The sequence below is a fragment of the Culex quinquefasciatus genome, chromosome 3 (assembly GCF_015732765.1).
Source record: "Culex quinquefasciatus strain JHB chromosome 3, VPISU_Cqui_1.0_pri_paternal, whole genome shotgun sequence".
Taxonomy (NCBI): Eukaryota; Metazoa; Arthropoda; class Insecta; order Diptera; family Culicidae; genus Culex; species Culex quinquefasciatus.
In genome coordinates this window covers 168974147-168986555 of record NC_051863.1, presented here as the reverse complement: position 1 = coordinate 168986555, position 12409 = coordinate 168974147, and the positions used below count along the sequence as shown (strand labels likewise).

Below are 12409 nucleotides of genomic sequence, written 5' to 3'. Positions count from 1 at the left end.
ATCACTTGCAAAAAATTAACAACTTGTTTCAATTCCTATTTAAAAAATAAACTTGACTGATGGTATTTTTACTGATGATTCGATAAAACACATCATTATCCTCAACTCTGCTTTACTGCTTCTTAATTTAGGTTGATTTTCGCAATAAAACTCATAATTTTAAAAAATCTCGTTTTTAGGCCCTTTTAGCTTTCCAACTGCTGTTCATAATGGGCCCTTTCTAAATGTAATTTCGAAGAGAACTAAAAGGGCACTAAAGCGCTGTCACTGGATTGTTGTTTTGAATGATGTTTAGAAATAATGAGGAATTCAGTGGAAATTTTGATAATTGGTGATTGAATGGTGTAGATAAGATATGTAAAACATAAAAATTCTTCAAAAGAACAGCAGCTACGGGTCCGTATTAAATAGTGTATTTCGATGAAGATTTTTTTCTCTGCAGAAATGCTTGGTGAAAACTAAACCAAACTTTGCTTTGAAGTGAATTAGTGTTAAGAATGTATGAAAAGTTCACTTTATAACACAAAAAGTTTCACAACTACGAAAAACTAACGAAAAACAAAAGGGCACATTTGAACTTTTATTTTGGGTTTGGAGTGAAAATTGTTATGTGCCCTTTTGTGTTTTTGATTTTTTCAATGGTAAATTGTTTGCTATCAATCTGATTCTTGGAGGGCATGTAGGGAGTGTACTAATGAGAGGAATAGTGGAATAATCCCGAATGTTTACGTTTTGGTTTTGTGCCCTAATGAAATGTTTGGCTCGAAATGTCCATAATTTATGCTAAGAAATGAAACATAATTACCGTGGAAGCATAAGTACCCAAATTTTGTGATAATTGACAATAGCGTTACACCCATTCGTTGCGCAGCCTCACCGAAGAACGCGGAAAATGTTTTAATTATTCACCAGAGAGAAACAATACTCTCGAAACCCATTTCCCTGCCAGCCCACTTTTAACGACGTTCCATCGCTGTTTCCAATTGGATCCGGTTCGCTCGTCGTCGTCGGAAACAAAACAATAAAATCTCGGCAACACAACAGAACTCGGGCGAGCGAGCAGAGCGAACGAGTGCACCCATCGAACCGTAACAATTAGCCGGCCAGCGCAGTGGCCACTGAACCGAACGCCGCGCCAAGGTTCAAGGTCAGGACGGGGGGCTGGCACCGTTAGACACCGGACACCACACCACCAGTCGGCTCGGCGGCCACACCTTAATCCGGTTCCGGTATGTTTGTTTACATGTGGTGAAATTGGATGACAGATGTTGGGGAGGGGTTTGTTTTGACAGATTGATACAGTTTGTTATGGTAATGGTTGTGGGGTCACTCCGAATTCGGTTAGGATCCGGCGGAGCGCCCGGGTACGTACCTTCAACGCGTTCAGATCGATATCATCCAGTGAGCAGTTCACTGACTGGGGCATCATTTGATGCGCCATTTTGACGTAATCGTAGTAGTCGTCGTCGTCGTCGACGTCCCTCCGTTGATGATGGTAATGACGACGGCGGTGGCGGCTGCGATGACGGTTTTTGTGTTCAACTTTTCGCTGGTTGCTGCGTTTTCACCGTGTGGTGGGATTTATCCAACAAACAACCCGATCAAAAAAGATTTCAACACTGTTTTCGTATGAGTGTATGGAACTGTTTTGCATGTGTTGTTCTCGACAACGACGGATGAATATTGTAACTTTGAAATATTCACCCGCAGCACGATTTGCACTCTCGACACAACACTATTCTTGTTCTTCTTCTTCTTCTCCGGGGTGGTTTCTCGCTAACAACGGAACCGGTCCCGGTCAATCCTTGCTGGCACGCTCCGCGCGACACTTCCGTCCCTCTGGATCTCTCAGAGGACAACCACGGCACAATCAGCGATCGGTTCCACCATCTGAAAACATTCTCCAAATTCTGACACCTCCAACTTTTCTTCTTCCTTCCTTTCTTAAACTTTTAATTCGCGCACATACACATCCAAACTGCAAAATCCAGTGAGAAGCAAAAAAAAATAACACCGAGAAATTATGAATGATTCTAGACACTCACAACGGGGCTAAAATGCTCGACTAACAGTTCCCCCAACTGTCCATCGGTGAAATCTTCCTAAATCCAACGAGATCACGCCAATTTTCCAACTATTTCCCTTCAAGAACCGCAATTTTCCACACCCGACGTCGCGCGAGTTGAATGAAACACACGGCAAAAATTTTCCTTCTGATTAATCAGAAAATCTCAAACGTGAATGAAAATAGCCACCAACACAACGACGCGACAGAGCGTTGGCACACGCACACCACCGTAGCCACTCCTTGTTGCCCTATCCACACACGGTCCCGAGCAGGTGGCAATAACGGAATCAGTTGGCATGGATTGAACTTGTTATCATTTTCACTGAAAAAATCTGACATGGCAAATTTATGTGCTTTTTCACGTGAGCTGCTCCAAAAATCAACACGATAGTTTGCCATGCTTTACCCTTGACATAGATGTGTTGTTCATGTGACATTTATGTGATACCATTTGAAATCAGCTGATCGCAAGGGAGATGTTTTTCATTCTTTTATCGTTTGGAGTTCACTTTGGATTCAACAGAATTTCACTTGGATTTGCCCCATTCGACTTTTCCCTTTATTTCAAAGTGAAAAACACGTGAGATTGAAATGTATTGGTCTTTGAAGTTATTTGATGAAATTTCCTTATTCGTAAGATGGCGAAGGACAAAGACAGTCCAATTTGCGATTTATTTTGTCGAATTTATCGTTTAAATTCATAATTTTGCTTAAAATTTAGTCGACTAGAACTTTTTGGTAAGTTTTAAAAAGAAAAATTGTGAAAATTTACACAAAGACTAACATTCAGCAATGAATTTTCAGGAAAAACTCCGGCGAAGGGTTGGCCTGAATTTGTTGATTGATCCGGAAACGTCGGCATTAGGCTGCGGTACGATTCGCGTTCCGGTTACGTTACGATGTACAACCATCGGCAGTTACGTGATGCAGTGCTGAGCGTCATGGCTTCTCGTCATCGTACCCAAGGCCACCCGATCCAGATCATCAAGGTGGAGTCAGTGGAGGCTTCCAAGAACCGTCGTCAAGCAGTTTCTCGGCTCGATGGTCCGGTTGTTTTGATTCGAATGATTTGTAATTTCATGTATCAATAAAAAAATGTTTAAGAAAACTCATAATCGTATTATATTTTTTATTTTTTCAATAAATCTAAAATTAAACGCAATATTCAGCTCACATGAACATCACTGGAAAACCATTGCATTTATACTACAAAATAATTTGAAATTCATATGCACACCATTCAAAAGTCATGTGAGCTTTCACGTTAAACTAACGTGTTTTGCATTTGGATTTGCCGGTTTGCGCGATTGATATTTTCAAGTGATTTCCACGTGAAATTCACAGACTAAGTAGTATGGGGTGGATTCATGTGCAAAACATGTGATATTACTATGTGCCTTTCTTTCAGTGTTGGAGTTACTAACACCACAATCTTGCGAAAAAGTCGGAAATTTCCACATCGAGAAATGGAATCTGAGTCATGCAAAATAAAGTTTACAGGCTTATTAAATTTTCACTCCATGTTGCTGCTACCCAGTCACGATGTTCTGTCATGATTCTAGCAGAGTTCTTACAGAGCTGGATGTGCTTACAGCATTCTAGCATAAATTGTGGCAGAACCAGCTCTGCTAGAATATTTCGTGACTGGGTAATTTGACACCTCGAGATATTTTCGTTTTTTTGCGAGGTCTAGAGAAACGCCTTCCACACTTTTTTATCACCTATACATAAATATTAAATTCTGAGTTAATATCTAATTTTTTTTTATATAAAAAGGGCCTATAAATATAGAACTTCTTAAAAAAATCTTGATATTTACTGAAAAATGTACTACAGTCGACTCTCTGGTTGTCAATATCCAAGGGACCGTCGAGGAAGAGAAGCATCAGTTTACAGAACGATGTAAAATGAAGACTCGATTGAAATTTGTTTTTTCTTGCTGACCAGCTATAGGAGAGAATCATGGTAACGTCCAGCAAACAAAAACAAATAAATGTCAAACACCCTTCAAAGCTTCGTTTCTCAAAAAAAAATGTCTATGCAAGCCATGAGAAAGTAAAATTATTGACAACCGGAATAGATATTTGAAGCAAATAGAATCCAAGGGACCGTCGAGGAAGAGATCCTTCAAGCAAGAGAAAATATCGAGGAATAAAGACAATCGAAGTATGCAATTTGAAGGGACTGAAGAATACATCGGTACATGGAGCATTATTGATATCGAGAAGATCGACAGCCAGAGAGTCGACTGTACTTAAATTTTTGAGTTATGTTTTCGCTGAACTTCAAAATATTTATATGGAGCTGTCAAAGTTTGCTTAAATTTCAGTAATTTACATAAAATTTCAGTAGTGCAAATATCCGTAAATGTAACTGAATTCAGTAATGAGTTTTAGGTGTGTGGATTCCTTCCACCTCGGGAGTTGCACTGGTGACCTTTCGATAGCAAGTCCAACAGCTGAACGTCTGAGTCACCGAGGCAGGCTGGTAGATTGAGGTGCAAAAATCTATTGAAACTAGCCGCTTTTCTACAAAATTGATCTTCAATTCTTAAACTAATGTGTACGTGTTTGACGTTTGCTGAGAGTGCCGAAAAGTGCGGTTTAAACGCTTCGCGTAAACGATAACAACACATCCCATCACCTGATCACTAATTGTGCTTGGCCAGTTATTTCCGCCTGCTCGGGGTGTCACGCACGTGCACGTGTTGGTGCGATCCCACCGCTTCGCTGCTAGTGTGCGTGGGCCAGAATCAAACTGCAAGAGTGTGTGCGATTAGGTTTTACGCTGACTCGATTTGGAGGTTAGAAGGAGTGCACTGTTTACATGGACTTAGCACAGTTCGATGCGGTCGTCGATTTTGTTCGCGGAAATTCGTCGACAATCGACGAAGACCATGTAAACAGTGCACACGAGCTGTCAAATGACGTCACGGTGTAAAACCTAATTCTCTTCCAGCAGCGCACTGATTTTCTGATTGAACTTTTTTCTTTCTCTCTCCCCTCCCTCTCTCTCTCGAATCCCAAGTCGGACACACACCCTGATCCGTTGATCCGACGGTGGAAGGAAAAACTGGCACTGGATTCGCCACCGGAAGTCCCGCAAAAACCGTTCAACCGACGGGAACCCACTCGAGAGCGAAGAATCTGGAACGGAATCCGGTCCGCAACGCCCCGTAGAACTGCCCAAATGGCCGAATTATGGCCACACGGCGCACGAACACACACACCCACGGTCACACAGTCACTTACAGAGAGAGAGAATCGCTAGGAAAGTCGCGGACGCGCGTAGAAAACCAACTTGACGACCAACTCGGACGATTGCACTTTGCTTTCTGAGCGTGCGGCGGACAGAAACCCGCAAGTTCGGCCGTGTGTACAGTTGGTTTGGGTGGTGGTGTGTGGCCTACAGCGAGAGAGGGAGAGAGAATCGGACACAAAAGACACGAATACGCGAGGATTTCTGTCAATGAATTGAGTGACGTTTGGAGTCGAGGGGGTTGTTTTGGTTCGCAAATTTAATGCAGTGGTGTTGAAATTTGAATATGCACGTGGAGATGACCTGAACCTTGTTGCAATTTTGCACGATCAAAATAGTAATGTTTTATGAATGGGTAGGGGAATTTGAGGTATCAATGGACAGTGGGGGTAATTTGGACACCTCTTTAACAATCATTTTTTCTTCAGATATAAAAGGCTGGCACAAATACTTGAAAAGTTTTTGTAACCTCCCCTCCCCCCTTAAAAATCGGCCCGAAATTCGCACAAAATATTACAAAAATATATTAAAAAGAAAAATCAAAATTTCAATGGAAATTCAAAGTGCAAACAGCTCAAATCAATTTAAATTGCATTTCACTGAGTTGAGAATCAATTTTCACATGTTTGGGTTTATTAAAAAAACTCTTTATTTTTTTCCGATGTACAGTAGGGTGCCCAGACAAAATTACCCCCTGCTCCACAAGTGGAAAACGGGTTTTTGGGTTATTTTAAGCATCATTGCAAATTTTTAGCGAAATTGGTTGAGATTATCCCAATGATACCCGAGCCTAAAGCTGGTGAAAAAAAGTGTTTCATACAAAAATGGCTTTTTTAAATCGCTAATAACTTTTTCAGGGTCAAATTATACAGCTTTGGTATGTTCTACAAAGTTGTAGAGCATTAAATTTCCATTGAGAATCTCATGTTTGGGAATATTTTGATGGAAGAAGCGCACCGTGTAGACCAAACCGTAAGAAAATTGTTTTTTTCCATACATTTTTTCGATTTTCCCATACAAACTTCACCTCATTGGGTAAATGTTGACCGATTTTGCTCAACGCTCAACGAAAAATATTCAGCTTGTGGAGCGAGGTTTTGAAAAAAAGTCCTTATTTTGTACAGTCAAAAAAAATGTACTTAGGCCGATGCAAATATTTAAAAAAGTTTTTGTCCCTCGGCCCTGGCCGAGGTCAAGGGGGGGGGGGGCAAAAAAATAAAAAAATGTAAAAATTTAAATAACAAGCCATAGTCTTCACATTTAAACGAAAAAAGAGTTTTAAAATGCATTTTACACTAGTTCAGTTGTTTTGCAATCATTATTTTTCAAAAAATCTAGGATCTGACAAAAACAAAAATTGTATCGAAAAAAAAAGATTTTGCATCGAAAATTTTCAAAAAATCTTAAGATTTTTTAATAAACCCAAACATGCTAAAAAAGATTTTAAACGCAGGAGAATGTATTTTAATTTGATTTCAGCTGGTAGCACTTGAATTTTCATTGAAATTTTGAAGTTTATTGTAAAAATATTTTTTTTGCCCCCTGATTTTTCGGGCCAATTTTGACAAAAACTTTTAAAAATATTTGTACCAGCCTTACTTAGCTAAAAAAATTGTTTTGGTCAAATCTTACATTTTTGAAACCTAATTATTGCAAAACAACTGAACTAGTGTAAAATGCAAAATACTTTTTTCAATTAAATGTTGAGACTATGGCTTGCTATTTCAATTTTTACCCCGGCTAGAGCCTAGGGACAAAAACTATAAAAAAAAAATAAAAATACATCAGTCTAAAGATTTCACGTAAATATACCTAAATGACAAGGCCAGTTCTCTTGAGCAACATGAGAAAATGATAAGCATTTTGACCGTTTGTACCGTTTTACTAATTCGCAAGCTTCAGAAAACTTTTTCACAAAACTCGAAGTGTAAAACAAGAGTTGGCCTCCCCAGCTACTTCTCAACCTTGCTCTCAACACTTTGGGATTGGTAAAATATAGTAGGTAACTTGTTGTCTAGCAATTTGCAAAAAGGTTGCAGCTGTCAAAATGCTTATGCGCCCTTTTCAAATGTTGCACCAGAACTCAAAAAAGTTGGAATAGGTTATGTAGTTGGTATAATATCCAAAAGTTTCCGAATGCCGGATGGCACTGCGCACTGCCTGAAGTTCTAATAATAATTATAAGTGCACTCAGCTTAAATCAATTTCAAATGCATTCCCCTGAGTTTAGAATAACTTTTAACATGTTTGGGTTGATTAACAAATCTTTTGAATTTTCTAAATTTTTGATGCTTAATAATCGCAAAAAGTTTTTTTCGCTAAATTTTTTGTTTTCGTCAAATTATACATTTTTTGAAAGATAATGATTGCAAAACAACTAAACTAGTGTAAAATGCATTTTAAAACACTTTTTCCATGCAAACGTTGAAACACGACCCCGGCCAGCATCGGCCTAAACGCCAGACAAAAAAAATATGGCTCTTACTATTTTGGCCAAGGATCTTCCATGTCAAATTTGAGCCAAATCGGAGCACTTTTGATTTGTATACTTCCTGTTTGACGTGGAATCGCTGTAAAGAAAATTTATCGATTTCATTATCACACAATGTGACGAATGACCATTCTAGGTTAATAAAATAAACAACAACATTTATCACACACAAAAAAAATAGTTTAATCTTGTGTAAAGAAAACAACTTTATTAAATTTCGATCAAATTTGGTTTTATTTCAATTCATTATCTTCTTGTCTTGGTTTGCTTAGTATTACAATATTTTTTCTTGTGTGTCGTCACTTGATAGCTCAGTGTGTCGAACGTTGTTCCACCGTATGTGAGTGTATTTGCGTAAGTGTTCGTGTCTGTGTGTGTGTTTGGTTTTACGCAAAATTTGCCTATTCTTCAATCATTCATCATTCGCAAAAAACAGTCTAATGGCATTAATACTTAAATGTACTGAAAGTCACTTGAACGCCTACACAGTTCAGCTGAGTTGAACGGAAAACAATTTCAACACTTTTTTTTGTCAAATCAACAAATTGATGCTCAATCTAGTCGTATGGTAAATAGGGCGTTTTGTTATTTTATTTATCTAAGTCTTTTACAAACAAGGTTGCTCATCGCAGCTAGTTAACTTATTTTCTTACATGCTTAATCTTATTACAGCTCGAATCAAGAAGGAAATGAAACATTATTTACATCACATGAGCGCTTTAGTGTAGCTTGCGTTATGGTTTTTTATGCTAAGTTTTACGGTTTTCTATTAGTTTTTTTTATCATGGGGTTTGACTATGTCCTTAATAAAATAGTTCTGGTTCCGTTCAATTCGTCGTCGGTACGATTTATCATTGTTTTTGTGCCACGGTTATGCTTACAGATGTAGTTTGGTTGGTTAGTTTGGTAAACTATACATGAGTTGGATTGAAGAGGAAAAATCATTTTGAAAACTTCTATCTTGGTTATCTTGGTGCGATGGTTGCTTTCACTAGGTTTTCGATATTTCATATTTCATCTTAATTGGCACTTGAAATTGGTTACAAAAGAACGCAAAAATGACACAGTTCTAGTAAATTCGGAACGTAAATCGATTCCTACAATATCACCACTGAGCCTAAATCTAGATGGGTTAAGAGAGTGAGAGAAAGAGTAAGGTTATAGTTTAGCTGGGAGATTCGGTTCAGATCGCTTGAAGCTTAACGATTAGGATGTTTCACTCACGTGTACGATTAAGGTAATAGCGTTTCTAGTTGGTTGATAAAAATGTCACATTTTGTTTTTAACTCGTTCTTTTAGTTTCTCAGAAAAGCACATTGGTTAACGATTGTGCGACCCATCAGTGGTCGCGTCGTTTGCTTAAACTTTCAGTTTTAGATCTTTCTGCCTTCACAGAAGATTGTGAAATTTTGTGGGAGTGTGTGTGATTGAGAGAAATTGTGAATAAGCTAACTCGTTGGTAAGAGATATTGTTTTTCTTATTATGGTTTATTTTAAGAGTATAAATATCGGTAAAAGCTCGAATTGGATTAATAAGATATAATAAGTTGGTAACAAGGGGTTTCGACGTTTTTTTTTTTCATTACATTCTAGTGTAAAACACAAAATCGTTGGACAAGGATAACTCGCATCATGCTTGTAATGAGGGTTTCGGATTTCGATTGGTTTGTTTAAAAGTAACGTTTGTTTAGTTTTCTGTACTCATTTAAAATGGTTCATTTAATAATACTTTCTTTTGTAGGTTTGCTTCTTGCTTTTTAAGAACTAGTGATTTTTTTGTTTTGTTTTTTTAAGTAGTAATCTCAACTCTTAGTTGCTTCAAATATCATTCGTTAACTTTCTTCACGGCTTTTGCTGCTCGATTTTCAATTATTTTTCCTAGTGTTGATAGGTTTATAAATATTCCAGTTTTGTTTTTGTTTTGTACAGTTTCATTTTACAGGGAGCTAAGTTGCATTACTGGATAGGGTTGTTGTGTTTTAAAAATGTCTTGAAGGATAAGGTATTAAGGGAACAAATATATGGGTCATTACTCGGGTCATTCCAGGTCAACTGAGTACACTTTTGGACTCGACCTACACCGATTCGGACCAAACTTGGAGGGAACGTTCATCTATCGATAGTTAACAGAAATCCCAAGTTTGGTGTTGATCTGACCATCCCTCTATTTTTGGCACCGCCCTCTTTTTTGACGATTTTCTAAAAAACTTTTTTTGCCTATCTAATTTTTTCATGTTTTTACCGTAACTTTTTCAATTTTTTGCATGTTTTTCACATTTTCTGCTATAAAATTGAACCATTATCATTTAAATTGTAAATAAATGCGTAGAGGCATAGTCTGGGGCACTAGAAAAATTACTGCATACTTCTTTTTACTTAAAATATAGGAAATGTTAGTAAAAAACACAGCCAAAGTTGACCCCTAAAATAATTACATTTTTAGAAACATTGGCAAAGTCACATCAAACAAGTCAAACTTCCAACCCTAATATTTTCCAAAATTTTAAAAGTTCTTCTTTCTAATGCTTTTTGAAGATCAAAAATTGGTTGAAAAATGGATTTTTGGCGATTTTTTAAATCGAAGCCCGTCTAGAGGCGGGGTTGGGTTGTAGAGGGTTAATCATAACTTTGCAACTATTTGAGCAAAGACTTTCTACAGGTTGCATTTTATAGAAAACTGTCCAAGGAATTCGATAAAAATAAAATTTTAACCCTTAAATGACCACTAATATTATATTTTAACGTTTTAAGTATTAAAAATCAGTTTTGACCAATTCCTTATGTTTTTATTTGTTTTATTTTATCACCATCGTGTTCCCTGGACAATTTTACATAATAATCAATGTAGAGCTCAAACTAAAATGAACTATTGGCGAGATACAGCGATTTTACTGAAAAAAGTTTGATTATGCGCTGCACTCTGTCCTATGAATTAAAATTCAAAATAAGTTTCTCACATATAAAAACAGAACTATGCGGGAATCATCCCTTTTTGTTGAAAAGTACACCATGGTGTACTTCCAAGTGCTGCGCAAAATCATACTTTTTTCAGTAAAATCGCTGTATCTCGCCAATAGTTCATTTTAGTTTGAAGTCTACATTGATTATTATGTAAAATTGTCCGGGGAATACGATGGTGTTAAAATAAATCAAATAAAAATATAAGGAATAGGTCAAAATTAAATTTAATACTAAAAACGTTAAAATATAATTTTAGTGAGCATTTAAGGGTTAACATTTTATTTTATCGAATTCCTTGGACAAATTTCTATAAAATGCAACCTGTAGAAAGCCTTTTGCTCAAGTATTTGCAAAGTTATGATTAAAAAAAAAGTTTTTTAGAAAATCGTCAAAAAAGAGGGCGGTGCCAAAAATAGAGGGATGGTCAGATCAGAACCAAATTTGGGATTTCTGTCAACTATCAATAGATGAACGTTCCCTCCAAGTTTGGTCCAAATCGGTGAATGTCGAGTCCAAAAGTGTACTCAGTTGAGATGGAATGACCCGTATGTATTCTAAAATTGAAATAACAACACAATATATTAATAAAAATGTAATGCAAGATTACTTTTTGCATCAAGTCTCCATAAAGTTTCGGCAGCTGTCCATTGAAAAAAAAAAGAAATGCACTGAAACCCCGATGGTTGGACCACTATTAAAGTAGACATTAGATACACATTTTACATTTTTATGTAAAATCAAAATATACAAAACCCACTTGATAGTAAAAGAGAAGAAATAATATAATACATATATTAAAAAAACTGTCGGTCGCAATATTCAACTGATTTATTTTTAAGAAATAATAAGGAATTCTTTATTTATTGCAAGCTCTGCAAAGGAAAAAAAAATGAAACACCCAATTATTTGTCTAAAGAAAATAATTTATTAACATATAAAAATGGTAAATATTGTAACTCATACAATTAATTATAATGTTAGTTCATACAAGAAGACAATAAAAGTAATTTCAAACCGTTTCACCACAAAAGTAAGAAAACCATACACTAACTAATACTAAATTTTGTTATAACTTGTCAAACATTCCGAAGCAACTAGTATTCTTAAACTTAAATTGTTTGTATAAACTAACTAAAAAAAGAACAATAGTATGTAGACAATACACTCGATAACACTGTTGTGAGATTCTTGCTCTGTGGACCGACCGGAAGCCAAACAGCAAATTACGTACGGAATAATTTCATTCGAATCATTTTTACGCGAAAAGTGCGTGCTGGCTAAGCTTAGCCAAGACGCAAACCACGTCGGCGGCGGCGAAAAGCTTCCCCGAAAACACTGAAATAAATACGTCCACAGGTTCGATTAAGTACTGTGCGTGAAAAAATGGGGGTTTGTTGATGGTGGAAGCACTTTGAGAACTTGGTAACATAAAATTAAACTTGAGTGTTAAAGTATGCAAAACGAAGCGGTGTGTGTGATGCAACGATTGTGTGTATGTTTGGGCGTGGCTGTGTGATTTGCTGCGTATAAAAGTGTGCGAATTCGTTTGTGGGTAATGTTTCCCGCCTTTTCTAAACCGCATTTAGCTTGTTTGCGGCTCACTTTGTGCTTGTTCGCTTAGGTTTGCTTTA

The 12409-nt window shown here is 36.9% G+C and overlaps 1 protein-coding gene across 15 annotated transcripts in view; it reads right to left on the bottom strand.

Annotated features, from left to right (window-relative positions):
- The window catches only part of LOC6044640 (serine/threonine-protein kinase mig-15), a 102919-nt gene extending 97470 nt beyond the window's left edge, over positions 1 to 5449 (bottom strand). For 8 of the 15 annotated variants that reach the window (XM_038265730.1, XM_038265725.1, XM_038265731.1 and 5 more), the window contains exons 1-2: positions 5320 to 5449; positions 1373 to 1978 (exon numbers count right to left, since the gene is read on the bottom strand). In XM_038265730.1, the coding sequence (XP_038121658.1) occupies positions 1373 to 1441 (69 nt within the window). In that variant the 5' untranslated portion in view covers positions 1442 to 1978; positions 5320 to 5449. Of the gene's footprint in view, positions 1 to 1372; positions 1979 to 5107 lie in introns of all 15 variants that reach the window. The other 7 variants (XM_038265738.1, XM_038265739.1, XM_038265727.1 and 4 more) reach the window with 6 other exon arrangements.
- Positions 5450 to 12409: the final 6960 nt, after the last annotated feature.